The sequence below is a fragment of the Pelobates fuscus genome, chromosome 4 (genome assembly GCF_036172605.1).
Source record: "Pelobates fuscus isolate aPelFus1 chromosome 4, aPelFus1.pri, whole genome shotgun sequence".
NCBI classification, from domain to species: Eukaryota; Metazoa; Chordata; class Amphibia; order Anura; family Pelobatidae; genus Pelobates; species Pelobates fuscus.
The window spans coordinates 31,047,890-31,075,647 of NC_086320.1; the positions used below are offsets into that span (position 1 = coordinate 31,047,890).

A 27,758-nucleotide genomic window follows, 5' to 3' on the forward strand; every position below is an offset into this window, starting at 1 on the left:
TAGGAGGGTTGCAGGCAAGATGAAATTGGACTAACCTAAGGAGGAAAGTAATATACAGGATGTTTTTGTAACAATGTCTTATAGTCTGAAGGTAGCTAAGGACCAGACTAGATGTATTTCGCTTGGCTTATGATTGCTGATGGTTTTTTAGTTGTTGACAGAAATCTTCTGGGAAACTAAAAATGTAAAATATAGTTGTGAAAAAAATGTAAAGATGTGAAAACAGAATAAGAGAAGGAGTCAGAGGAAGGATGGACACACAGTGTATGGGACATGTGCAGATATATCCCTCAATTTAATATTTGTGGATATGTTTTTGGTTTTTGAATTATCTAAAACACTTTGAAAAACTTTTGAATTTATTGTTTTCAAAATATCAAAATACAAAAATATGTATTAAAATATATCACTATATAAAAAAAGATTAAATATTTGTAAAATATTAAATCAGGGCTCAACAAATCCTAGGCACCAGGTCGCAATGGCGACTAAATATTTTGCCCTGGCGCCTGGGATTGGTCAGCCCATTCCCTCCTCCTCCTTTCTCAATCCCCATGCAGCTCTCTGTGCGCCAGGAGGAAGTGAAGAACTGTAATTACTTCCTCCCGGTGCAGAGGCAGTGCAGGGGAATGGCAAGGTAACCAGGCAGGACACGAGGTAACGACGGCTCTGCTCCCCGCCCCAATGCCGCATAGACGACCCTGCTCCCCGCCCGTCTACCACCCCCATGCTGCAGAGCCAACCCTGCTCCCTGCCCGCCTACTGCCCCCATGCCGCAGAGACGGCCGTCCATCCTTTACCTTGCGTGACCTCATCGCGGGGAGGAAGTTATTACAGTTACCTTCACTTCCTCCCGGCGTACACAGGGTGTTATGCACCACACAGAGGAGACCTGGAAAGCAGAGCAGGATTGCTGCCAGTTCTCACTCAGAAGGTGGGAGAAGGGTTACTGCCGCCCCCACAAAAGTGCCGCCCGAGGCGAACTGCCCCCCTCCCCCTTGCTACGCCACTAGGGGGGCAGGAGGGAGCACTGGCTCTTAACTTTTTTCAGCTCGCTCCTAGATTGAAAGCAAATTTGTCAAGCCCTGTATTCAATAATTTTAAATGTTTATCCACAAACACTAAATCATTGGGAAAGCTTATACAAAAGTATTAAATAAAGGCAATAATTAGAAAGGAGGGAAAAATGTATAGGTGGGACGCATGCTTAAAGGCAGCTCTTGAGGAACTGTTGGAGAGATAAAGAAGTGTGCCCGGAAGATTGGTTGAAAATCTAGAATGATTACACATCAGTTTAGACTGTGTAATATTTGTCTAGCTGATGTCTACTAGGATTTCAGTTAGGATAAGAATGGGGGTAGGCAACATTCGGCACTCCAGATGTTGTGGACTACATCTCCTATGATTCTTTGTGAGCACTATATCTGTAAGAGCATTATGGCAGTTGTAGTCCACAAAATATGGAGTACTGAAGGCTATTCTATGTGTAACCAGGTTGTGGACATCGTTTTATCTGCTTCAAATGTGAAAAGTGTTAATATTTGACAATAATACACAGCTCAAAGATTTGGTAAAAACAACAAATGTGTAAATAGCTGTATAAAATAATAATGCTAATAAAACCAAATTATGTATTTTTGTTTTAAAGCCCAGGTGTAGAATGTGTGGAGCAGAGAATCTTAGCTTAAGCAATAAAATGTACTAACATGGGGGGGGCGGAGCCAACCACGGAACAAGATGGGCGCAAGCTAAGCGAGCTAAGCGAGCTCCTCTCCTGATAGTGTGAATCCGCGTGCATCGGGCGACAAAACTGAAGATGGGACATCCTAAAACAGCTGCATCTACTCCCCATACCTCCGGTAAACAGCCAGTGGGAAAATCTGGATCCCTTACTAAGTATTTCTGCGATAATGCGGAACACCAGCCCGGCGTGGTAGGCCCGAACATGGCGCCGGACTCACCTCACCACAACTCTCCGCCATCCAGCCCGGCAGACTCCGAAATGTCCGGCATGCCTGTGGACACCGAAGTCAGGGTCCTTCTCCGCAATATGCCATCCAAGCAAGACCTGGCGAATATGCTGGGTAAGTTGGAGATGTCCTTCCAGGGCAAACTAGACGCCATAGGCGCAGACATACGCCACCGGTGTGACAGAATTGGGTCTCTAGAGGATGACAGGGATGTCACACACACGCAGGTACAATCCCTCCAAGAAACAGTGAGAGCCCATACAACTCAGCTAGCAGATCTGCAGCGCTCCCTAGATGATCTAGACAATAGGGGGAGAAGGAATAACCTGAGAATAAGAAGTATTCCTGAGAATGACAAAGAGGACATCATGGCAGTGCTCACTGAGCTCTTTAATTTAATCCTTGACAGAGCTCCTGACTCAACCATAATATTTGACAGAGCACACATAGCCCTACGGCCCAGGGGCCTTTCCATGGACAGATCCAGGGATATAATATGGAGGCTGCACTACTACAGGTGCAAAGAAGATGCTGGCAGCATTAAGAAATTCTAACCAGCCGCTGTTGTTCCACAATGACCCAATCAGTATATACCCAGACCTCTCCTGGCTCACACTACAGGCCAGACGTTCATTGAAACCCATCACTGACCAACTGAGGGTGAGGAACATCAGATACAGGTGGGGATTCCCATTCGCCTTAAGCACCACGATTAACGGCAATCAACACAGCATCTACACCATACAGGACGTCCCTGTATTCCAGGTACTGCCCGATGACACCACAGGGAATGCCTCTGGCACCCCAACGCCCTCGCTGGCAGCAGGAGACAAGGAAAAGACACACAGAAACCACAGACATCATGCCACATGGGGACACGAGACCGCCTTCCACAAGACGGCAATAACCTACTCAAATACCCATAACCACAGACAATCCGCACATCAAGGATACTACAGCTACTCTCAGCTGAAAGAGTTCTGCTCTAAGCGGCAGGCCCACAAAGGACACGAGACTCAGAGATATGTGACTTTTTGTTGTGAGCACAACCAAGGGTACTGGAGCCATAATGGATAAGAAGCAATGACGAAGCTCCTACAATATTTCCTGGACTTTTCATGGATACACTTGGGGACAAAGCCAGATATTGCTATGGGGGCATTGCCTCTCACAGCACCGGGACTTTCCTTTTTCCTCCAGGGTACAAATGGGCGTGACAGGAGAGTCATTTGCACACTCCAAAGATCCTCGCAAGGGCGGGTAATATGCTTTTCACCTGATTTTGTTTTACGTTTCCACCTTCCGTTCCTGGTTAATATATCTAAATATAAATGTATATATATATCCCTGTAAGAGGTACATCACAGTGCCCCATAGCTCCATTCAGCAAGCGGTGCATATCGATGATAACCACTGCCACGTTAAATCGACCAACCCACCTATGCTGGCTCACCCTCCCCCCCCCCCCCACCCACCATACACGTTTACTTGTTCCTGACCACAGAGACTTTAGGATAAGGAAGCACTCTATTCCATAGACAAACTAAAAGAAACTGGCTAATTGTGTCCCACGAGACATGCTCCACTTGCCTATCGGCCAACATAGACCTAGGTCATGGGGTTAGTGAAAGCATACCTGAATGTACCATGAAATAGCCTCTCAGGGATTATCACAGTACCCCTCATGAATCTCCCCCCCCCTCCCAAGGTACTTAGTGCCCACCCATGGGCTGTACAATGACAATCTAGGCCCATGGCCATACAATCTGGCTGGGGGAGGGGGGCGCCAATATAGTGTCTCACCTGAACTCCAAGGCTGCACCTGAGGCCTGACACGTGAGGCCCGTTACCAGGGGTCTTCAGCCCCTACCACACACCCGCCCATAAACCTGAAATTACCGCTCCAAGCGAAATTCACACCGCATAGGATAGCGACCAGCCATACCCCCCCCCCCCCATACACGAATAGACTTGACCGATGCTCCTGGTCATCTATCCCCTCACCCCCCTTACACTTAAAAGTATAGGCATATGCTACTGCATGTTTATACCTTCTAGTAACTGAACTTAGGTCCCTCTGATCTACACCAAGGTAACAGATAGGTTCTCGGAGAGACAGACCATCTCGCCCGAGACAGCTACCACAGGTATTTGCGCGCCTGACCCAGGTGCTGGTTTTAATTCAGGTTCTTGATATTCTTTGATTGTTTATTGAATTCTTTTTTTCTTTTTTTTGTTTGTTTTTTGTTGTATTATTACTTGTAAGTTTCTAAGTATTTTTGTACAGACAGGTCTGTGGCTCAGCGCTGGGCGGAGGCACGACACAAGCCCTAGATAATTGAAGGTAATAGATTAACAATGACTACCTTACGCATTATTACTCACAATGTGAAGGGGTTAAACTCCCTGGAAAAACGCTCCCTAGCCCTTTCTGAGCTACACAGATTGCGAGCCGACGTGGCGTTCCTCCAGGAAACCCACTTTAAAAAAGACATTGCTCCCAACCTGAGAAACAATAGATATCCCACAGGTTACTTTGGCCATTTCGCTGAAAAAAAAACGCAGAGTGGTGGCCATACTACTTTCCGCCCAGGTACCTTTTACGCTCATAGACCAGAAAACGGATGACTCAGGGAGGTTACTGCTTGTAAAGGGGACCATGGGACACAACAAAATCACCTTTGTAAACATGTATCTACCCAACACAGGCCAATGCAAGACCCTTAAAAAATGCCTACATTGGATAGAGACTTTTGCAGAGGGCATACTCATCATGGGGGGCGACTGTAACCTGTCCTTGGACTCGGCCCTAGACACCACATTGGTCACTCCCAATAGACATGACCCAATACGCAAGCACTTCTGCCGCCTCCTGGACCGCTCCCAGCTATACGAATGCTGGAGAATAAGTCACCCCAATAGGAAGGACTATTCCTACTACTCCCCTACTACTGTCGTCTTGCTCCTATGGCCCTATCACATGGACAGACCATGCACCCCTGTCTCTTGCCGTTCATATACCCTCCCTAACCCTAAAATCTTACCAATGGAAACTAAATGACCTGCTATTGAATGACAAATTAGTGACCAAACAAATACACACTTCACGGAAAACTCCTCCCCATAGACCTCCCCCCCAATAACATGGGAAGCGCATAAGTGTGTGCTTCGGGGACAGCTCATAGCTATCGCCTCTAGACAGAAAAAAGCGAGAGAGGGTAAATTTAAATCCCTCACAGAGGATATACGGGCTCTAGAGGCAGCCCACCACAGTAAAGACTCCTTCCAGACATACAAGGCGCTACTCGCAAAGCGCACTGAGCTACAACAAATATTGATCACACAGGTTCAACGCACACTACTACGCACTAAACACTCCTACTTCTACTCCGGAGGCAAATGCGGACGTCTCTTAGCCTCTGCGTTAAAACAAAGTAGGCAAACGACATTCATAGCAAAGGTTAAACACCCAGACAACGGCATCTCACACACCCTACCAGATATAATGGAAGCCTTTCACAAGTTTTACTCAGAGCTATACAACCTCCGGAGCTCCCCCCCCCCGCTGGCGGCAGACATTGAACGCTTCTTGGCTCCCAGGGTGCGTTAAAAAATCCCTAGTGGAGAGCTGCAAACCCTAGACTGCCCTTTGACGAAAGACGAATTCTTAAACAGCCAAATACTTTAAAACATTCAAGGACATACTAGCGAACCCTTTTCTTGACGCTTTTAACTTCCTCACCGACACCCCAGCTCTACCTACCCCTGCTCTAGAGGCCCACATTACCTTACTACCAGAACCAGGAAAAGACCCCACCAATTGTGGCAGTTATCACCCGATCTCACTAATCAATGTGGACCTCAAAATCTTTACTAAAATACTCGCAAACCGTCTACGCCCCTTGCTACCCAACCTCATACACACAGACCAGACAGGCTTTGTCCCAGGACGTGACCCCACCATTACACCCACATTCCACGTCTGGAAGCTCATGAGACAGGGGTCCTCAATATCCCCTCACCCATCCCCCCTTTATCCCCTGAAAGGAAACCCAATGTTTCAGCCAGGGCTCCCGAACAACTCCTTTGACTTCATAAAACTACCCCAGAAGGCGCCCTACCTGAGACTACATTCAGTCTTAGAGGGCGGCTCAGTCAAACTGCTCGAATCCCTAATGGGACCAGAACAACCCACGACATTGCAGACTTTCAAATATGCCCAACTGACCCACTACATACGATCTACGCGATCTCTGCTAGCTGGTTCCCATACATTCACAACATACGAAATATACTGCACATCCCAATCCCTCAAAAACAAACACCTATCGATATTCTACAAGATGCTCCAAGAAGAGCTTAAGGGACAAATGCCACATTACACCCAAGCATGGAATAGGGAACTCTCCACGAATATTTCCCAGGGGGAATGGGGTACCATATTCCAGGGAATACAGAGATCCTCCGTCAGCACCGCTATCCAAGAAAGCACATACAAGAGGATCTCGAGGTGGCACTACTCGCCCACTAAATTACAGTAACGCTGGCGTTGCGGGCAAATAGGAGGGATGACAGCTCACATCTGGTGGCAATGCCCGACCATACAATCCTACTGGAGGAGAGTGAGGGAGATAATCAACACAGTCACAGGGGGGAACATAACACTCAACCCAGAAACAATGCTCTTCATACTATTCTCAGACCCCATCACCAAACTACAGAGGGTCTTAACGACCCATCTGCTCATGGCGGCCAACCTCCTCATCCCGGTGCAATGGAAGGCCACCAGGGCCCCGTCGATGAGGGAATGGCTCCAGAAAGTGGAATCAATACGAGTTATGGAGGAACTGACAGCCTCTATGAATGATAAATACGCCTACTATGCCTCCACCTGGGAACCTTGGTTAAAATACATAGGCAATACCACAACCTCCTGAGAAATCGAATCGCACAGGGTCATGTCAAAGACCACCCAGTGGCAATTGCCCCCCCCCCCAGATGCAGCGGTTCGCAAGCCACAGACCTGGCTAAGATGTTGGGACTTACCAGTCCCCGATTATAATGTTTGGTTCACTTGCTGATGAATTGCTGCTGAACACAGCATTCACATTGTATAGCACGATGTGAACATAATGTCAGTACTGGCACAGATCTTTGCGATGTTTATCCTTTTTTTTCTTTTCCATTCCTTATTCTCAAGTACCTCACACAGTGTTCGCTATCAGAGGTTTCCACACGAGTCGAGTGACTAGTGACAGTTAGGCATTAACAGATCTTAGTATTTTTCTCGATATCACACACGGTCATCCTATCTGCAATACGTATCCCCATGACTGGGACCGGTTGAGACAGAGTATTACTGAACATACCTTGATGGAAGAAAACAGTATCCATTGCTATTATGTTCGGTTTTAGAACTGTCTTAACATCTCGTACCGAGAGATTACAATACACTACTAATAACTGTGCAGCCTTGACGTTCTACTAAGGGGCTAACACGTTTTGACCACAGGTTAAACATATGGGGACATAGACTCATAGGGTTAGTGGACAGCTTCACGAAACGGTACTACAAAGTAACGAACATGACCATCACAGGATGTTAACATATGTATCTGTTACGACACTCACCGCCAGCTAGATGAAGCCGCTGTTTAGTAGATAATCCCCTTCTCCAGAAATGCAGGTTTTGTATAGCCGACCGTCAAACTCCCGAACGGAGAATACGAACGTGGCAACTCCCGACCATCCAATCAGCCGAACTCCTTCCACAGCTAGAAATAACGAAAGCGCTGTCCTAATAATAATTCCCTCCACAAACGAGACCAAGCTCCGTCTTGAAGGTCAAACAGGAATATGTTTAATGGGGGCTACCTGCCCGGTATTTATGCAGGTCTCCACAAGGTGGACACTCCCCTAGTGGACCTTGTGGAAGACTGTAAAACATATTGGACAGTAGTCAATCGCAATGGCTTCAATATAAGCCCTTCCCATCTTACCCATAAATCATTCTTCTCTATCCCGGAGATAATTGGGAAGAAACCTAATTATCTCCAAGGATAGAGACAATCGCCATTTTAAAATATAGTAAGAAAAATACATTAAAATACACAATTGAAGAAATACCGAATAAATATGGTTCGTGTAACGTATCCCCAGATTCTACCGAATAGTGCTCAGATCCGATGTACATAGTTCAATCGCCATGGAGTCAAAGTCTTTCACAAGTCCTTCGGTATACGAATGACTCCATGGGACGGCTATCTGGGTGAAGTCCATACGGATGTTATAAAACTCCCGAACTGACCGGTGTTTGTACGCCTTGACGAAATAGAAGGCGGGCGGCAGCTTCCAGCGGTGTTTGGTAGATAAAGTGTCCGTTTTTAGTTCCATAGGATCGACACCAAACACCGCTGATCTTCCTCGTGTCCCAAAATGGCCGCCGCCTCGGGGTCGGCATACGAACGACGACCACCCGTACGGATGGAATGGAGAGGTGTCTGCGGTTAACCACAACGTTCTAATTGGGGCCAAGAGGTTAACCAGCAGCACACTCCTCTCCTGGGTGGCCGTCTGTTCGGTAGTTTCAATCGGTATTCCAGAATCACACGAACAGGGGCATACGGACAGGAAATCCAGCGAAAATAAAGGCAAACAGACGAACCAGCAATACTAGTCTATACAGATGGATCTGTCACAGTATCTATGAGGCTCAGCGGTTGACATCTTAGTCTCCCCATACCAGACAACCGAGAGATATGCACACTACTTGTACCACTGAGTCAAATGCCTTATTGTACAATGCTTTTTAATGTACTTTGTCACTGTACTTTTCATTCTATGTAATGTAACCTCGAGAATTTGACAATAAAAATCTTAAAAAAAAAAAAAGTACTAACAGAAGCAGGGGGGCAAGATGAAGGGCAGCCAACTGAGGAAACCTAGAAATAAGTTAGATAGTTAGATAAACATAACTAAAACCATAATATGTCGCTATGTTTTCCTATTGATTAAAGAATGTTTGAGGTGAAAGTCTGGTTAACAGTACCAGATGCAGAGCGATCATGGAAACATAGAAGAGAGAAGTGGGAAGTCAGAAGTCAGAGGGAATTATTCAGAAAATTGAGGTGTAAAACTGTTGAGCTGAAAACATGGTTGAAGTGAAGAAAGTTTCAGATTCAACTATTGTTGCCTGACATTTGAATCAGAATATGTGTCACTGGAAACTTTTTTTTGTCAATCTCTTTTTTTTATTGTTGAGGTCTGTGAATTATACAGTACAAGCATTAGCACGCAAAATACATGAAAAGCGTTCAAGAAAGTCAAAGATAAACATGTTGTACCAGTAAAACAAGCAAACGAGCCTCATGTTATGGTTAAGAACAAGATGGGAATGGCCTGGCAAATTCTACTACTTATCGTAGTATAATGAAGGCAGGTTAAATATTCCATGCCAGGCAAGAATATCTAAAGAAAATAATATAATAACATGCTTGACAAACAATAGGATCTAGGTATGCACTTTGGATTAAAAAGTTAGTGTACCTGTGCAGCGTTCAAAGAATTAAGTGACAATAAACTACAGATAAGAGATAGGGAGCCAGTATGACCAGAGAAGGGTAAGTAGTACCCGATCAGTCATGCTGCATCCATTGCAATTTTGGAACCAAAATGTATAGACAGTAAAGATTGGATATAACAAAAAAATATGTAGGTATACATGCTGCTGGTGTAGTCTGACAGAATGAAAATGGAGACATGAGACCAGGGTATTTAGCCCACAACCTGTCATATAATGGACACTGTCCCGGCAAGTAAGTGGACTCATAACCCATGCATCGGCACCCAACCAGCCCCAAACTTTAACATAGCCCATAATCCCAGTCTCACTAGTCCCAGTGGATGTTGCAAACGGGATCTGATCTTGAGGCCCCGTACAAAGTTGCTTTTGCTCATGAGTAGTATGGGTTTTCCGAGGTAGTGAGTTGCCTCTTGGTAATTGTCTCAGTTTGGGCCATGGCCCAGGAAAGAAGTGGAACACTTGTCTATTCTGTCTTGACTGCAGTACTGTGCCAGAGCATCGCTCATCGCTGTCGAGCAATATGAGGCAAGGATGATGCTGGCAGGACTCCAGCAGGAGTGTGCAGGCGTGGGCCAGTGTGGACCAAAAGGTCACAAACAGAACGTCCAGCTTTTCCAGGAGAGTTGGATGTGGAGTTTGAGGCACTGGGTTACATATGGTATCCACCATCTTAGCCACGGCAGGCTGGCTGTCAGAGGTGAATAGTCATAGCAGTTTCACCACTGAAACACGGAAAAGATAACCCTCATCACAGGGGATACAGAGTGCAGGATTGATCTTCGGTGAAATGCATGGTAACAGGCTGAGGGGTAGGTATCCTCCCTCTCAACAATGCTAGTAGGCCTCCTGTAGGCTGCACGGTGACCTCCGAAGTAAGCTGCCAATCTCAGTTGAAAACATATATGTGTTGGGAGCGAGGAATGTCTCCTGACCCCGGGGTTTCTCGATAAATTCAATTCACGGCATTAATTTGCATTTAAAGATTTGTCTGAAGCTTTGTCAGAAGCAAGATTGCCAAAAGTAGGAAACTTTTAAACACTCTACAACACGATAAACTGCAAATATTACTTTGTTTACCTTTGTTTACTAATCTGTCATTGAATAACAATTAATTAACATAATTCCCCGCCATTTGAGGTCATGCTATCAAACTCAATGGATGTCGGCAAAAATAGGCTAGATTAATTATCAGCAAAACTTAAAATAGTATGTGAATAATTTTCATCTTAAATTATAAGCCAGTCTGAATCTACTTAAATTGTTTATTAGAGGATAATCGTCTGATTGGTTTTTTTGTTTGTTTTTTCACTTTTAATAAACTGTTGGCATACACATTGAAAGGATGAGAAATCCTATTAGCCACACATATTAGGTTTGATGATCATAATGATAATGGTGGTAATAATAATTAGAACAATAATAACATGTAGCTCTCCAATGCAAGGTTAAAGCCAGGGATGTTAAAATCATATAGTAGAAGCTGGACTATAGGCTTTGTCTGTAGACACTAGTTAACACATCATTTTGTACCGCTAATGTTGTAGATTTGGTAGATTAAAGCCTGCTAATATTGCTCAGTTTCACAGAGAATAACATCATCTTACTGTTTTAGATTAATTAGCATTAACTAATAGTTAATAAAATGTGGTGGGACTAATATAAGCCTCAGATGTGGTAGAGTGAAACATTAATGTCTTTTGATAAAGCTTTGCGTATTCCTTTTTTTTTTTTTTGCTCAGAAATGTCCAGATCGGCTAATTATACAATACACAAGATTCAGCGCACTCACCTATCCACTAAACAGCAACTTCAATTAGGCACCTGTGACCTGTCACAGGTGCCTCATCCCAGGGCCCGTTTTAGCCTTGTACTGCAGAGAGCCCCAGATGGAATTGTTTCCCCAAGTAAGTGGGTTAATGTTATAAGAGCAGACATTAGGCTGTTAGTGTAGGACAACAGGCTTATGCAATGTATGATCATATAATGTACCTAAACCCCCATTATTTTTGCCTAGATTAGGTGTTTTAAAAAAAAACAAACACAATCTTTCAACATTGAAGTTGCTGTTTAGTGGATAGGTGAGTGCGCTGGATCTTGTGTATTGTATAATTTGGCCCCGAGCAGCACCCCAATTTATGCATGTTTAGGTGAGTGCAGCCAACCCCCCCTTGTTTCAGATAGGCTAATTAGTCCTCAATCAATATCTACCAGTGCACTGGTGTCCTCCATTGTAAGTAATCAAACCATTTTAGAATGGTTCGACCTCTTACTTGGGTCCCTGACACTTTGTCTCCATTACTTCCCATGGAGAATAGGAAGCTACCAAGTAGGAGCTTTCTAGATAATTGATTGGGAGTGTCATCATTTTCAGCCAATAAGTTAGGGTAGGAAACTCAGGAGAACAGTCCGAGGACATAGACCTGAAGTCCCAACTCTTTCACTACTCCTCGGATTGTACCAGTTTCCATCGAGCAGTACTGAGTACCGGTAAATTAAGCCCTAAACTGCACAGCTTATCTCTGATAGAGTTCTTCTGGCTCTCCATATGATATAGTGGATGCAGCAAGCAGTGTCCGGTGGACTCCAGGTAAGAAGCCTAAAACATTTGACTATTATCAATGTGGGAGTGTTAATGCTCTCCAGGCACCATAACTACTACATAACATATTGGTGGTGTTGCTTAAAGTGCTCCCTTACATGTACCAAAAGTGATAGCTTGTTCATTAATGGCCAGACCATATAAGGGATATGAAAACTGGGTTATCACTAGCATATGGTTATTCCGAATTGTAGAGCCATAAATCTGAATTGCAAAAAATATTACTGTCTTTCCCCGAAAATAAGACCGGATCTAGGGCTAGGGCTTATTTTCAGGGAATGTCTTATTTTCGATGAAACTGGGTAAAATAATCAGTATGATTGAAGCAGTAATTGTAGCCTCAACATTCTGATTTAATTTAATATAATTCAGAGTTGAATAACCATGCAGATACAACCTCTGCTACATAGGTATTTAATTGCTCATTTAATAAAACTGCTCACCCAGGAAACTTTTTTTTAAAAAATGTCATGGTCCACTAAAGCTCACTGAAGTTGTAACTAAGCAATGGAAAAGAGGTTGACATCTTTCGTGCTGTTACTAGTCTTAAACGGGTGGAGTTCTGGTTTGTAAGGACAAGGAAAAATAGATTGTTTATTACTGCTGAAGTGGGATAAAGTTACCCTCTGTTACTTCAAAACTAGCAGCCTTTTGTTTCATAATCTATTGAAAGCCCCTGCCCTCTCTTCCTTCGTACAAGGAGTGGTTATTCAATAAAATGGTTTAAAGGTCAACATCTGAAGGTATAGAATGTTTGGTTTTCCCAGACATCTATGCTGGGGTCTATTCAGAGGCTGTTTGTGATTCATGCTTATGCTAAGGATTTTCAGACTTTTGCCGGCAGTGTTTCCTAGGCCTCATCTTTTGGGGATGAGTTTTTCCTTTGTTGTGATAGGAAAAGATTAGTACACAGTTATAGACAACAAGTCACAACCCTTCACTGCTACCTCAGATTTGTACCAGCTACCATAGTCCAGGAATTGGGACATGCTTCTAGTGACGACTGGATTTTGGCAATTCGAATGTTTTTGAGCTGAAATCTATAATGCCCTGCCAGGCTTTAGTTTGGCAGAGTAGTTTGATAAAAGTTCTAGGGAGATGAGAATAGCCATTAATGAGCTAGACCAAAAGGACCTGCCTCGGGGGGCGAGGTTGAGCCACCAGCTAAGATGACCATTTAGCTTGTGCTCTCTCCAATCAATAGCCATCCATTATGATTATCCAGGACTTACTACATGCAATCTGGAAGAATTCAAAAGTCATGGCACCTCTTGACCTCCTGATACTTGCAAATCAGAGATCTCAGCTTGTGCAATTACCTCCACACAAAGGCTGACCTCCTGTCTCAGGTTGCGACGAATGCGACCTAACACTCCTCCGAGACCTCAGTTCCTTTCTCACCTGCATCTGGCTACGACAGCATCCATTGGAATGGGATTAGCCTCACTCCCTCACTATTTTCTAGCAGATTTAAAAGAGGCCACCATCGGTACTGCAACATGGTCCGATAATGTGTCTATTACTTTGATAATAATATCCTAACTTATTGTCCTACATCCACACATCCGTACTCTCAGATGACTTGCTTATCCAAGACACTCAAACAAGACTAAATCAAAATTGTCACGACAACAACACTTTTCTTGTTCTTTATCACTAAGTGGCCCTGAAGAAGACCAACACAGTCCAATTCACACACTTCCTTCAGGAGATAGGGAACTTGAGACACAAAAGCTCACATGATATTTTTTCCTCCTCTCCCTTGTTCCTTTAACTCCATCAGGGTCCACATATACTGACCTGGATCCGAGGAATTTACTTCACACCCACGGCCTGTGTGTGTGTGTCAATGGGGTATTTACCGCACCCTTCCACATCTGAAATGCTGCCTGACAAGGGTGCCTGCTGTGGCTGCTGATCTTTGTCCAACACACACTGGCAGCTATCATCACTCTGATCCACAAAGATGGCAAGGATGTAGAGCAATGCATGAATTACAGCCCTATTTTTCTTCTGAACTGCAATTGAAGCTGTTAATGAAGGCACTCTCCCAGCGACTACATCCTTACCTTTCCAGTTTTGTACATGGGGATCAGGTGGGTTTTATTCCAAAACATGAAGAGAGAGATAACACGGTCCGAATACTCTTACTAATCCACCAATCTAGGACTAGGCCCACATATACTGACCTGGATCTGAGGAATTTACTTCACACCCACAGCCTGTGTGTGTGTCAATGGGGTATTTACCGCACCCTTCCACATCTGAAATGCTGCCTGACAAGGGTGTCTGCTGTGGCCGCTGATCTTTGTCCTTGCCTTTGAACCTCTACTGACTGCAAGTAGAAGAAAAGAGAACATATCAGGCCTCCTGAATGATGAAGCCCAAGGAAGGCAATATGTGTCACTGTGTACATCATGGAGAGGCAGACCAGAGAACCCCATGTGATCAGGAGTTTTGAAACCCGCAAGAAACTTTATGCATTTGGGCGAGTGAGCTTTGCTTAGTACGATTGTGAGTTACTTAAATGGAATACTCACCCAATGCAAAGTAAGCAGTTTTGACTTTAAAGAAGTTTTCTATTACGCCATTGGGTACTTGGCCTCTTTTGTTCTCTCTTTTTTTAAGTGTGGAAGATAGCTATATTGGGTGGCTGAATATGTTGTACGTGGGACATATTCTCTCTCAATTGGAGCTGCTTAAACCCAGAGCCAGTGTTGAAGGGGCTCTGGTACATGTGAATTGGATCCACAGATTCACTTTTGTTTACTGTGTATATATATATATATACCGGTATATATAAGATACAGATGGTCTGCACTATGTATTTTTGTATTATTTTTCGCAGTTTATGATAAGTTTATGAAGATTATCTGGTAAATATACATTTGAGCACACCACTATTGTATTGGGTAAAAAGCTATAATTTATCTGTAATCTAGTGGTGAGACGATCTCCTCACTGTGGCTTTAATCCGATCCCAAAAGATCATCAACAGTGACAGTGCGCACATGCGGTAATTGTCTCGATCCACTAGCAATGCTTCTTACAGAGAAACTTTGAAACCAAAAGCCTTATATTCGCTTTGAGTGAGCGTTCAAAGCATGTGAGAAAGAATACAGGGTAGCTTCTAAAAACAGCAGAGAGGGCGCACGTTGTCATCCGCTAAGGACTTCAGCAAGATTAAGTGTTTTAGGGATTTGGAGTGTTATTATAATGCATTGCCTTATTAAGACCGCTTTATTTAACAATTGGGTAAGATTTAAGCAATTGGGTAAGATTTTTTGAAGTGTCACTTACCCTTTCCTGTCTCATTTTCATTAAACGTTTGGCACAATTTATTAAAACTTCTATTTTTCATCTCTTGCTTTTTTTTTGTGCCCTAACCACCATATTTGAATGTGCAGCGTTTTTTTCACCAACACAACAAATCAATGACTTGTTTTCTCCACTTTTTATCACAAAAAAAAATCTATGAAAACTGCTTGGATTTACCATAATCAAATCCTTCACTTTTTAATTAGCTTTAATAAGTATAATAAAAAATAATGATGGGATTTTTTACCATCACGTTTCAGAACGCTTAAAAATGTCCCACAATGTTTGCATGTCCCTTTTTTTTCAAAGTAAAATGTAGAAATATACATTTATACCTACTGAACAATGAATTTTGGAAAACTGACGAGAAATACAAATATTAATAAATAGAAAAGGTCAAGTTGGAAAAAAAAATTAAGTCACCTAGTGACAAGTGGTATTCGAGTCCCAAAAGTTTATGTTGCCTTGTCAATGCTCCACAGTTAATAATTTAGAGAATAACAGCATTCACTTCTAGCACTGAGGACTCAAATTTTGATTCAGAAGAAACTATTTGATTGTGTTTGCCACCCAATAGATACTTACATGTTTTAGGGTCACCAACTCATATAATTATACATATTAAAACGTATTAATAGCAAATAAAGGGAATAAGTAACATTCTTGTATTCTGCCGTAACGGTGATTTGAAAGGCCATGAACATATCACCTATCTGTCATCATTAAATGTTACCTCACCACCTCATTAACCAAGATGCCTTATTGATGCTCGATTCAGGTAGAGTACTTGTGCTAAGAGAAGAACAATGCCACTATTGTTGGCTAATTAATAGCTAAGAACCCAGTGAAGTAGCCGCCCAATGAATGTCCTTCACAAAAGAAGCCTTATATATGAAAGCATTAGATATATTATGAAGATCATAGTGACCTTCAGGAATCCCGTGAAAGGATTATTTCATGAATGTTGAACTGAGTTAAAAGAGGAGATCACATGGTACTGATCATAAATAGCCAAGTTTATATAAATTAGTTACTTCTTCCCCTTTTAAAGACATCTCTTCTTCACCTGTCTGCTTTCTATTGATATTTTAAGGTAAGTTACAACTTTTTTTTTTCACAGTAATTTATACCATGAGATTCTGTTAGAAGAATGTATAATAAAAGCTAGATAGATAAATAGATAGATGTGTGGATAGATAAATAAATAGATAGATAGATAGATAGATAGATGGATAGATTCGATGTGTGTTTTTGTGTGTGTGGAAGCTGTTCATAATACGTAAAACAGATGAATAGTGAATGTAGTAAATTAACCAGTAAGTGAGTAAGTAGATTTAACTCACACAGACTGATATAATGTTACTGTCCAACTTTATTAATCTCCGATGAAAGTAATAAAATTAGGACAAATAATACATGTATCCCTCTTTGTTGTGGTGGTGTTGTGTTTGGGTGTATGTGTAGTTCCTTTATTTAGTACTTACACACACACACACACACACACACACAATACAAATACATACACTACACACACATAAACACAGTATAATTCCCAACATTTCAAATTCTAAACAATATTCTGTAACCTTTCCTTTTGCCCATCAGGCAGGAATTACTGTGAGCTGTGTAAATAAAAATGATAATTGCACAGCTGCTGGCTATGTTGATGATTTTGCAGACCGGTAAGTTAACACGATTTAATACATTTCCTATACTAATGTTTGTATATATTATGTATTATATTACAGATTGTCTGCATACGTTTTTTTCAATCTTCGTGCTGTAGATTAAAGACTGAATGGGTTAATATCCCCAGTTAAACTCTTTATAAGGAGTAATAATATGAAATATTGACATACCATACAACTGAGTTGGCCAACTGATGCATGCCCATTAGGCAAAGGCTGGCAAAGCCTCATGGGAAGGTGTAGTGCGACAAGAGCTGCGGTTTAACTGTACCTTCCTTCTTTCGAACTGTTGGAATAAATATTTTTAGGCAATTTGTTTAAATGATTTAATATTTTTTTTTAAATAAACTTTAAAAAAAATGTTTTTTTAAAAAATTATTATCGAAAAAAGCATATCAAATATAAAAATATATCAATACCAAAATAAAAAAAAATTTAAAAAAATTTAAAAAAAATTAAAAAATTATTGTTCATAATATTAAATTATTTTAAAAGTATCAAGAAAGGCCTTTTTAGCGGGTGAATTTGAAAGAAAATTAATTTTTTTGCAGTTGTTCCGATTCTGACTTTTGTTTCATGATGTAATAAGACTCTTTTTTTTTTTTTTTTTTTTTGTTATTTATTTACAATTTCTCTCCCTCCCACATACAATGCTGCGTTTCATTCAGTGCATTTCGGTGTGATGGGCTGTTTGTGCTTAGTAACAGCCAAGCTCTTTTAACACAAAAAAATGGCCTCTTGTAAAATGAAAACGACTTTCCCAGTTTAACCCCTTAAGGACCAAACTTCTGGAATAAAAGGGAATCATGACATGTCACACATGTCATGTGTCCTTAAGGGGTTAAAGAGCAGAATGCATTGGAATAAGCCTATAGATGTTTTCCTTGTATATTGTGATAACAGCCTAATCCAGAAGTTACACCGAGAGTCATTTTCTTTCCCAGTCATCTAGAATGATTACCTGCTCCATTCATTTTGAGTATGTATTTTGAAATATTTACTCTTTGTAGAATGCTGTCTGGCTGCCTGACCTAGTTTTGTTGTTAAATATTTATAGGTATGCATAGCACAGCGCGAGGCGTATTCAAACCCATTCTGTGTTTGTAGTATTGTATAAAACAGTAAACTTTATTTTTTTCATTGGGGGTCCATGAGATTAATTTAGCCCTCCGTTTTTCAGTTATCTGATTTAGAATTTAGAGATCAGTTCTTCAGTTTTTAATAAATGGAATAAGAAAATGAATTCTAGAAAACGATCGTCTTGTATTGTCTTGTGGTGCGTAAGGCAGTACTGCTACAGTGAACACTTTATTGAATGCAGTTACCAAACGCATTATAAATGTGATAATTCTGCTCCACCGAATGGCGGCCCACTGAAATAGCATTAAATCTGTGTTTAGTAATTGTTATCATTTCTTGATAAAGTGAAAATCAATTCCACAGCACTAATTATGTTGAATAAAGGAATTAACTAAACATAGTTTGAGAGAAGCATGCTTGGTATTACAATCTGAGTATGTAGAATATTTGGAGTGCCACTGTACAAAAATCAACAGAGAAAATGAATTGGTTCTAAATTGGCTTTTCTGATTCTGACAGTAAGCAAATAAAATCGACTGCTAAACCCAGTATTTTATGGCTTTTTCGTCAGCCCTTGGCTGGTCATACGAAATGATTAAACCAGTCCTAGAAGGTTTTGTGCTCCCCATAAAATCCTTACTTCTGGATAAGGCTCTGTAATTTCATGTTTCCCATTGTTATTTTGAACATGCCATGTTTGAAGAGAATCCTTCAAACACTTTATGATAATTTGTGCTTTCATTAAAATCTATTTATTATATATCTTTTATTATAACACACTACTTACAAAGCAGAGTTTTGATTTGTTTTTGTTTTTTTAGTTATGACCAGTTTACAAAGTTTCTGATGATTACTTTTATTTATAATCTCCTCCATGTAATGCCATGTAACCTGTTACCAGGGGTTTATTTTTCTATACTGTGAATTGTGGTGAACTGAAAACTGAAAATTTAGACTAAAAACATCCAAACAGTAGCTGTGGCAAAGCCGAAATCCGCTATTTTAGAAATTGTTTTTTTTTAGATCAAAACTCACCCTCCCTGATATTCTTTAACAAAACTCAAACACAAGGCATATAGTAAAACATTTTTTTCTGATATACCCCACATTCTCAGAATTCATACTGTACAGTACTGTGACGCTCAACTGTCTTGCTGTCTTCTTAACCTCTTGTATTTGTTACTTTCTTGTCTTGTCTTGTCTTGTCTGTTCCATGCTGTGATAGTATCCCACTGTAACTTTATAATGTGCTGCAGGTATATGTTGACCATATAGAAATGCTATTAACAATAATTTGTTTTTAATTATTTTGTTTTTTTATTTTGTATATAAAAACTATATTTAAAACAAAAAAAACTGTTAAAAAATAAAATTAAGCAATAAAGAAATATTTATAAGGCTCGTCCAGCTATATATAACATAAAGTGATAAAACAGAACAACCTGACAATTATTTTATTTAATCCATGTCACCTTTTTATTTAATTGTCCCTTCACCCCTACCGCTGGCTCCTCTGGATATATATTTTATGATTGGAGTGACTCCTGAATATATTGCCTAGGCATTATATTTTGTACATAGGGCTGCTTGTATTGTCAGTAGCTCTAATGCACCTACAGCTGAAGGGCCTTGTCCCAGCACTATCTCTTGCTTGCATTGTACTTTTTGAGTGGTTCAATCACTGATCATAGTATTTAAGGAAAACCTCTTCCAGTTTCATTTTGTGGGTATCTCTTTTTAAGTGGTTTATGAGCCTGGTTTTGGGTGGTACTGGCCCCCCTATTTAGGTCATGTCACCCATCCTCACCCATCCTGAACTACCTTTGTCAAGTTTTATCATTTCTTACAGAAGTCCCCAGTGTCAGATGTAGGTAAAAATGCACTGTCTACAGAGGATCCTCAGTCTTGTACTCCTGCGCATGCACGAGAGTACAATACTGACACAGGCTCCTGATAGATGAAGTGCCAGGAGTTGAAGAGGAACAGCCAAAAGATCATGACGGCGGTAAAACACTCTATCCACTGCACCCTGCGGCCGCTGGACCCCTAGCGGAGCAGTCCAATTATACAGAGCCACCTTATGGTTTCCTGCCAAACAAACAGCCATATGTGCCACTACAGGGAACATCCACGCACAGCGGAGCTCTCTGTTCCAGCAATACAGGCTGGCATTCACACTTTAATAAATAAGGCTTTATGATTGTGCATTATATATGATACGTCACTTTATTCTGCAAAGTACACATGCAAAAGCATTGCAAAGCTGCCGTAACAGAAAAGGTTACATTTGCTAATGGAGACGCAGACAGATATAGTGACAGTTTGGATATAAGGGCAGACTGGCAGCCAAAAGTCGGCTGACAGCTAACCATCTTGCTTTTCAGAGACGTGGTATGTCTGTGTTACTGGCTGCAGATGGATAGAACAAGGCCAGTGTTTTTGGAGATAAGGAATTATTGCGCACAATGCATTCAAATTGCTCAGGGAGCATCCAAAAAGAACATTTTAGTCTCTGATATTCAATTTCCCATAATACTCACCGTTCACCTACATTAGAGAACTCCAATCAAAGGGTCACTGCAAGCAGTTTATTTTAAATTAAATTACAGAGCACTTACAAGAAAACACACAACATACAAGTAAGATTTTTTTATTTGTATTTTTTTTTAATTCTTTATTTTTGTAGCGCATAGATGTAACATAAGCAGGTGAGAGGTGCCCCAAAGGCAGTCCTCCAGCTTATCCCACGCGGAACATGTGGGGCACAAGAGTAGCATGCACAATTTTACATTTAAAACAGGTTTAAGCATATGAATACCGTTGTAGATTGTAGATATGGTCTAGGAGTATAAGCAGTTTCAGCATTGCAGTTTCGACTGAGCATAGACACTTACACTACATACATGCTTAGTCAGAGCTTGAGTTAGGTTAGTTTCTTACGATTAGTACAGGCATATATCTAGAGGTATACATTGTTAGTTAGGTATTTAGACTAGCTTAACCAAACTTTAGCATTGGTAAATATAAAACAAAGTTATATAGGCCAGGCAAAATAGAGAAGATAACGCTAAGCCAAAGGCGGCATAGGTATTAAAGTGGGTTAGGGTTAGTTATGAAGATATCAAGCTCTTAAACATTGTTTTTGTGGTAAAACAGGCTAAGCTAGACATGCATAAAACAGATCTAGTTATGAGATGCATCTAGTCGATTAACTGCACATTTTTAGGTATAATTATCGCTTAGCAAGTATGAAGTATGAAAAGAAGAAAATAATAAAATAGTCAAGCTATGTACGCTCGTTATTAACTGAAGTTTGAGACAATAGCAGTGTGAACGCATTAGCCGTATGAGTATGCATATTACTATTTATCATATATAAGCTCACTTTTGCTTATAGTGAGATGTGTAAGTCTCGTGTTGAGCTTATTAGGAAAAATGTGTAACATACACTAGGTGTACGCATGGTATAGACTGAAGCTGAAAACCTATTAGTAGTATTAGCAGCGTGGAAAGTGGAGGCATGAGACTCAACTGTGTAAAATGGGAATTGCATGGCTTACGTGTCTGGCATTGATCCTTAGGGATAGCCTACCAAAGGAAATTAAACATGCTTGCATTAAAATCAACAAGGTTGGTGCTTAATAAGCAATATAGTGTCCGTAGGGGTTACATGGGCGCGCTGATACGGCAGCAGGTTAGTCTCCAGTGTGTTACCAAAAGTCATCCAACTCCCATAGTCGGCACGCCAAAACTGACTGCCACTGAGGTATCAGCGGTGCTTAGAGGTAGTGTCCACAGGTCGGTAATGCTTCTCCCGGCTGGGGTCTGTATACGATTTCCTCTGGCAAAAGGGGGACTTGTCATGTGTTGGTGGTCTCGCGGTTCCGTTCGGGTGGTCCCGCTGCGGCTCAATTTCCCGGCTCTCTGGCTCCGGGCCTTAGCGAGAGCCCTCGCCTTGTGTCCATGCAGCCTCCCAGACACGGTGCTTGGCTCGGGGGCCCGCGGGTTCTCCCTGTCCCGGGTGTTCCCACGGGGGTATGGACGGCATGGGGTAAACCCCTGATGGGCTCCCAGCCCAGAAGGTTTTCAGGTAGTCAGGGCGGCAGCGTTGTACGCCCTTTTGACGGGAGATGTTGGTTTGGCACTCTGTTTTGGTCGAGGCTCGACGGCCCTCTTGGCAGCGCCATGTTTGTTGCTTGTATGGCTCTCGCTCTTCTGTGGTGAGGCTGTCTGGTTCAGCTTGGCCTCCAGCTTGCGCCAGAAATTTTCAAAGATTGCTTCTATAGTTTGCCGGGTCACATGTTGTGGGTCTGTAGGCTCGTGGGAACACATGGCGTCTGCCATGTTGGGTGTAGCTTCATGTTGCATACGTCCCAGTGCATTCCCCCTCTGCGCCCGCTCTGGTCTCGATTTTTTGCTCAGGTGTGGACCGCGATCACCCCCGACGGTCCAGGGGGCGGGGGGTAGCGGGGTTCCTGCTTGCGTTGTGTCAGCTTCTCGTGGCACCGGACCGGGGGATCGGCCGCCTCTCCCGCTCTACGGTCGCCAAGTCGGTCTGCCAGCCGGCCTCAGAGTGCTCGCAGGCTGCAGGGTCGGTTCAGTCTCCTTTCGTGTGTCGGATGAGACTATTTGGGTTGCCATATGTGAAGCTTTATGGGTTGAATAGTCGTTTTTAGCTCTATTTTCTGAGGAGCTCCGCAGTGGCACGTCTATCCTCCATGCTGGTCAGGCCCCACCCCACAAGTACGTTTTTTAAATCGCAATGTAGCAATGTGTGGTATCACTTCAGCTATCGGCAAGTAGCGTTCCACCAATGGGCATCAGGGACGAGACACTTCTTCCTAGTGAGCAAGTGGGAGAAGACCTCTGGGGAGACTTGTGCCAAAGCAGAGGCCAACTTGATGAGCTGCTCTTCCTGTGACATTTAAAAAGTGAAATAAAGTTATAGTACAGTTATTACACGCTAAGCATATAATAATATAGCGTTAGCCATCTCTCTATCTCTCCATAAAAATTAGATAAATAATTTTAAAAGATCCACTTTTCTTCGATCTTTAGTCAACCAAAATGTTTCAAAAACATTTGTAACTTAGTAAAACAAAAACAAATCTGATTTTCTACAAAATGGAAAACAGAAAAACCATGTCTCAAAAATAAATCTTTCCAACTGGCCGGAGGGCTCTGTGCATACTTTGTGTTCACGGTGGGAAAGGCCTTTATGAAGTCTGTCCCACTCTTTGTAAGCTGAGTAAATGAACATGTTTGGCTTGAAAGTCAACGAATCACAGTGATCTGAAAGGCACGACACTTGCCAGTTATTATGAATAGATACCTTCAGCCCATACTTGTAGAGCCCAGAGACTGGGCATTTCCAGGGCCCTTTTTTCACTAGGGACATAGACTGCTGGCTGAGCTCACTTAGGCTCGGAAGAGAGCCTACCACACAAGGTAGTAAATATTGCGGATTTTTAAAACTGACTTCTGTGAGCAACTGAATTGAGCAGCAGTTCAGCATTTTACACAGTTTGGTGAATTGACACCAGACATACAATAGTTTCAGATTTGTTACTTTTTTCTTTTTTACAATTTTTATTTAGTTTCTCTGTCAATTGCAATAAAGATTGTTCAGACAACAAAGAGAAAATAATAAATTGTTGACATCTCACGCATTTAATCAGACTATAGCAAACATGTACATTTCTGTTCTGTCATAGTGATAATGGTGTGAAGTCATTGGCAGATAACACCACAGGTTTTCGTAAGGTTAGCACCGATTAATCATGCTCAAGGTTCCTGGCTCGGTGTCTCACATAACTTACAAAGAAAGCATTATTGTGCAATAACATGCAAAAATAGTGCAAAGGTGGAGCGCTTAAAAATAAAACACTTACTCCTGTAGAATTCAGGAGATAATATAAGTGATGTTGAGGTCCTTTTGGGTATTCAAGGAATGCAGATAGACCTCGAAATGGAGACAAAAAATGGAGAGAACAGGGAAGCAACGCTGACCCTGGTGTAGAAATCCTTGGTAAGGTGAATAATAAGGTATAAATAACAATTGGCTTCTCACCTTATTAGGAGCCTATAACTGGGTGTATGTGCAGGTATACTGTCAATTATAGGGTGGCAGTTCCCTTCTTTATAGCAGCATAAGTATATCACTAGTCCACTTGGTAAAATAAATTAACATTTATTGTAAATCATACATAAAAACAATAAAATAAATTCGGTATACTCAAGTGCCAGTGTCCAAGACGCGTTTCGCCGATATATTTCAGCTTTTTCAATTGGAATACAAGGTGCTGCTAGGTACAAGTTTAAATGTCCTTAACTGGGAGTTCATTGGAGAATAGCGTCCGTGATACATCCAATCACGGCGCTCGTACTAGTGGGAGTTTGCAGCCGCAGCTGCTGGTTATTTCTTCCGATATCATGACGTCATCACGCACGACGTCTCATTTCGGCCATGTTTCTTGATGGCAAATACGATCAGTGTCCAACAAGAGTCCATTATATGTCCAATATCACGGAATATTCATATATCAAAAAAGCATGGTGGTGATAGAGGGAGACAAATGGAAAATACAGTATCAGAGAGAATAAATATAAACAACTAATAAATACATAAAAATGCAAATCACATGGTATTAAGAAATGTTAAATTCAGCGTGTGCGGTTGGTCAATTCAGAAAAAGGTAAAAAAACGAACAAAGTACCAAATGGATCCTCCTGGCTCATAGGAGCAATTGCTCCCCTTGTCCGTACGAACAAAACTACCGAATGGCGCTCTCCTGGCTGTTCGGGAACTAAAGGAAGCAGGCGTTCGGTAGTTTCAGCGGTGGTTCGTGAGGTTGCGTGTCCGATTTTAGTTCCAGACACTCGACGACCAAGTCCCGCGGACTCCCCTCGTGCGAACAAGATGGCCGCCGTTTTCTATTCCACGTGGCGTTCGGCTATACGAACAGCGGCCGCCCAGGGAGCACTTAATAGTTGGTTCTTTTGAAGTTAATGAGCAAGGAGGGTGGTCGGTGTTCGGTAGTTTCAAACTACGGAACCAATAGATTCAATATACATGCAATACTTGTAGGAAAAAGCCAGAACAAAGAAGACAATATTAAACAAAGGTGTATTTTCTTCACAGTAGGATAGAAAATGGTGAAAACAAAAACAACCCCTTGGCAGGCCACTTCAGGTCCGATATAGCACGATTTACATTCAAAAGATAATTGGGAAACCTTTTGATGATTTTCTTGCATATCACCCATGTGTATTTGTGAAACACAAATCAGTCAAATAGTTGTGTTGATGCTCATATGAAATATATCAACTTATTTTGAACTGCTGAAAAGATAATCAAGAGGTCTATCAAATGGAAGGTGAACGGTAAACACTGATAAGAATTGGTTTATTGAGCAAAAAAACGGGGTTAAAGAGAGTCTTTGGTGGGTCCCTGCCCAGGTGTCAGGCTGGTTTTAGCCCATCTTCTGCCATTACAGAGGGAACCCAAACCATCTGCATATATATCTATTGAAATGATATTTAGTGTTTAACGTTGTCCTTTTTATTGTCCATTAGGAACTACGGTTGCCCAAGAATCAGGACTCTCTCCATTTTTGACAGAGATTTCAGATCTGCCTCTGAGTACTATTAGTAAGTATACTTATATCAGTGCTCAAGGATTATACCATTTACACCTCTGTTTACCATAATAAACAATTTCTCCTTAACCCCTTCATTACTGTCACCTCTCCCAGGTGAGCCGAAAGCTCTCTGCATTGAGATAAGCCCGGCAATGCAGGTCTTTGTTCATTGGCTGAGAGTGATAAGCTGTTCTCTCAGCCAATGAGCTGACCCTGCACAGCAGGATTTAGCTCAGGTGAACTAATAGAAGTTCCATGCAGCAGCTTCTGTCTCTCAGTGGAGAAAATGACCCCAGGTAAGTTGTCAAACAATTAGCAAACAATTTGGCTATTTAAATTGGGAAGGAGTGCTACTGCACTCCTGGCATCATAACCACTGCAGCGGCCATAACAGTTATAGTGCTTGGAGTGTTACTTTAAAGCAGGAGTGGGAAACTTTCAGCCCTCAAGATGTCGTGGACTACATTTCCCTTGATGCTTTGCTAGCATTATGGCTGTAAGAGCATTATAGGAGATGTAGTCGAAAACATCTGGAGTGCCAAAGGCTCTCCACCCCAGCTTTAAAGGAATGTCTAGATTACAAATGAGATGCTTTTTAATACATGTGAACAGTTTGAACCCCTCATAGGGTTTAAAAGATACATTTTACTTACCTTTGCTACTTTGCTGCTGTGCTGGTCTCACCTTATCCACCCCTCTGCCCTGGCTGAGATCATCAAGACTGATAATCTCAGCCAATCAAATGCTTCCCCATAAAGGAGCATTTGGAGGCAAGTGCGCATGCGCAGCGACAACCACACTGCACCAATCAAATGATTAACAATGAGCAGCATTTTATTGAATAACTAAGTCTGATATGAATATTCAACAGCAGCACCAAGTGGCTGCCAGGAAGACAGCAACTAGAGCTGTGTTTAACTCTGCAATCATAACATTGCTGTATCTACTAAAATATTTGACCACTGCATTAAAATGAATTTGTCGTGGTGCCTTTAGTCGTTTTTTAAGCCCCCTCTCAATAATGAAATGACAATGGAGAGATGACGCCTTTGAGAAGTAGCATGATTATACAACACCTATTGCTATTGATGGATTAACTGATATTAATGCTGACTTGTTGTACTGCTCATGTCATGTTGTGCATAGTTTTCATGTCCTGAAGGTTTATTTTCACTTTAACGTTGCCGTTTAAATTTGCAAGATATTTTTCACATACACGTTTACATATCAAGACAGGTTTTGTACATTCTCTTTTATTTGTTTCAGATAACTTTACATTCAATGGCGTTTTTAAAAATGTGGAAATTGTGGCATCATTTCTAGGTAAGTAGACCCTTAGTAGACATGTTTTGATTTATGTGTGAGTGTGTGTGTTTGTGTGTGTACTACAATGCTTTTTGTTTTTAAATGTAAAGATTACACCTCTTGTTTCTATTTATTTATCTTGCTTGTTCAAAATTGTGTTTTCTGTGAAGAGAAGGACATTTTGTTTCTGTTGACAGACTATTACCTACTAGCGCCTAAAACTTTTTGTACTGCATATTACCTTGCCAGGGCAAGCCCACAACAAATGTTGTGTCAGCGTGTTGAATCCCCAGTTGGTATTTTTTATTATAGCAAAATGTGTACTGAACTTTCTTAAATGTCAGTGCAGTCATCTCTTCTGAAATCAGAGAGATAAAGTGTTATTTGAGCAGTACTCGGAAGGAATATAGAAAGGTAGATTAAAATCTGTCAAAAATTAAATTTTAATGTAGAAAATATGTATGAAATAAACGCTGATTAACCCCTTCCCTTCCATCCCTGTGCATACACAGACTAACGTTCATTTTTCCATTGCAAAACTATGGAAAATAAAGTTAAACTCATCGCTTTTAACTT

The 27,758-nt window shown here is 41.6% G+C and overlaps 1 protein-coding gene across 2 annotated transcripts in view; it reads left to right on the forward strand.

Moving 5' to 3' along the window:
- Window positions 1-27,758, forward strand: part of OC90 (otoconin 90) — a 125,686-nt gene that overhangs the window by 29,215 nt on the left and 68,713 nt on the right. Inside the window, exons 1-4 of one of the 2 annotated variants that reach the window (XM_063451050.1) lie at window positions 16,509-16,562; window positions 17,075-17,151; window positions 25,813-25,887; window positions 27,144-27,200. In XM_063451050.1, the coding sequence (XP_063307120.1) occupies window positions 17,106-17,151; window positions 25,813-25,887; window positions 27,144-27,200 (178 nt within the window). In that variant the 5' untranslated portion in view covers window positions 16,509-16,562; window positions 17,075-17,105. Of the gene's footprint in view, window positions 1-16,508; window positions 16,563-17,074; window positions 17,152-25,812; window positions 25,888-27,143; window positions 27,201-27,758 lie in introns of those variants that run through there. The other variant, XM_063451051.1, reaches the window with a different exon arrangement.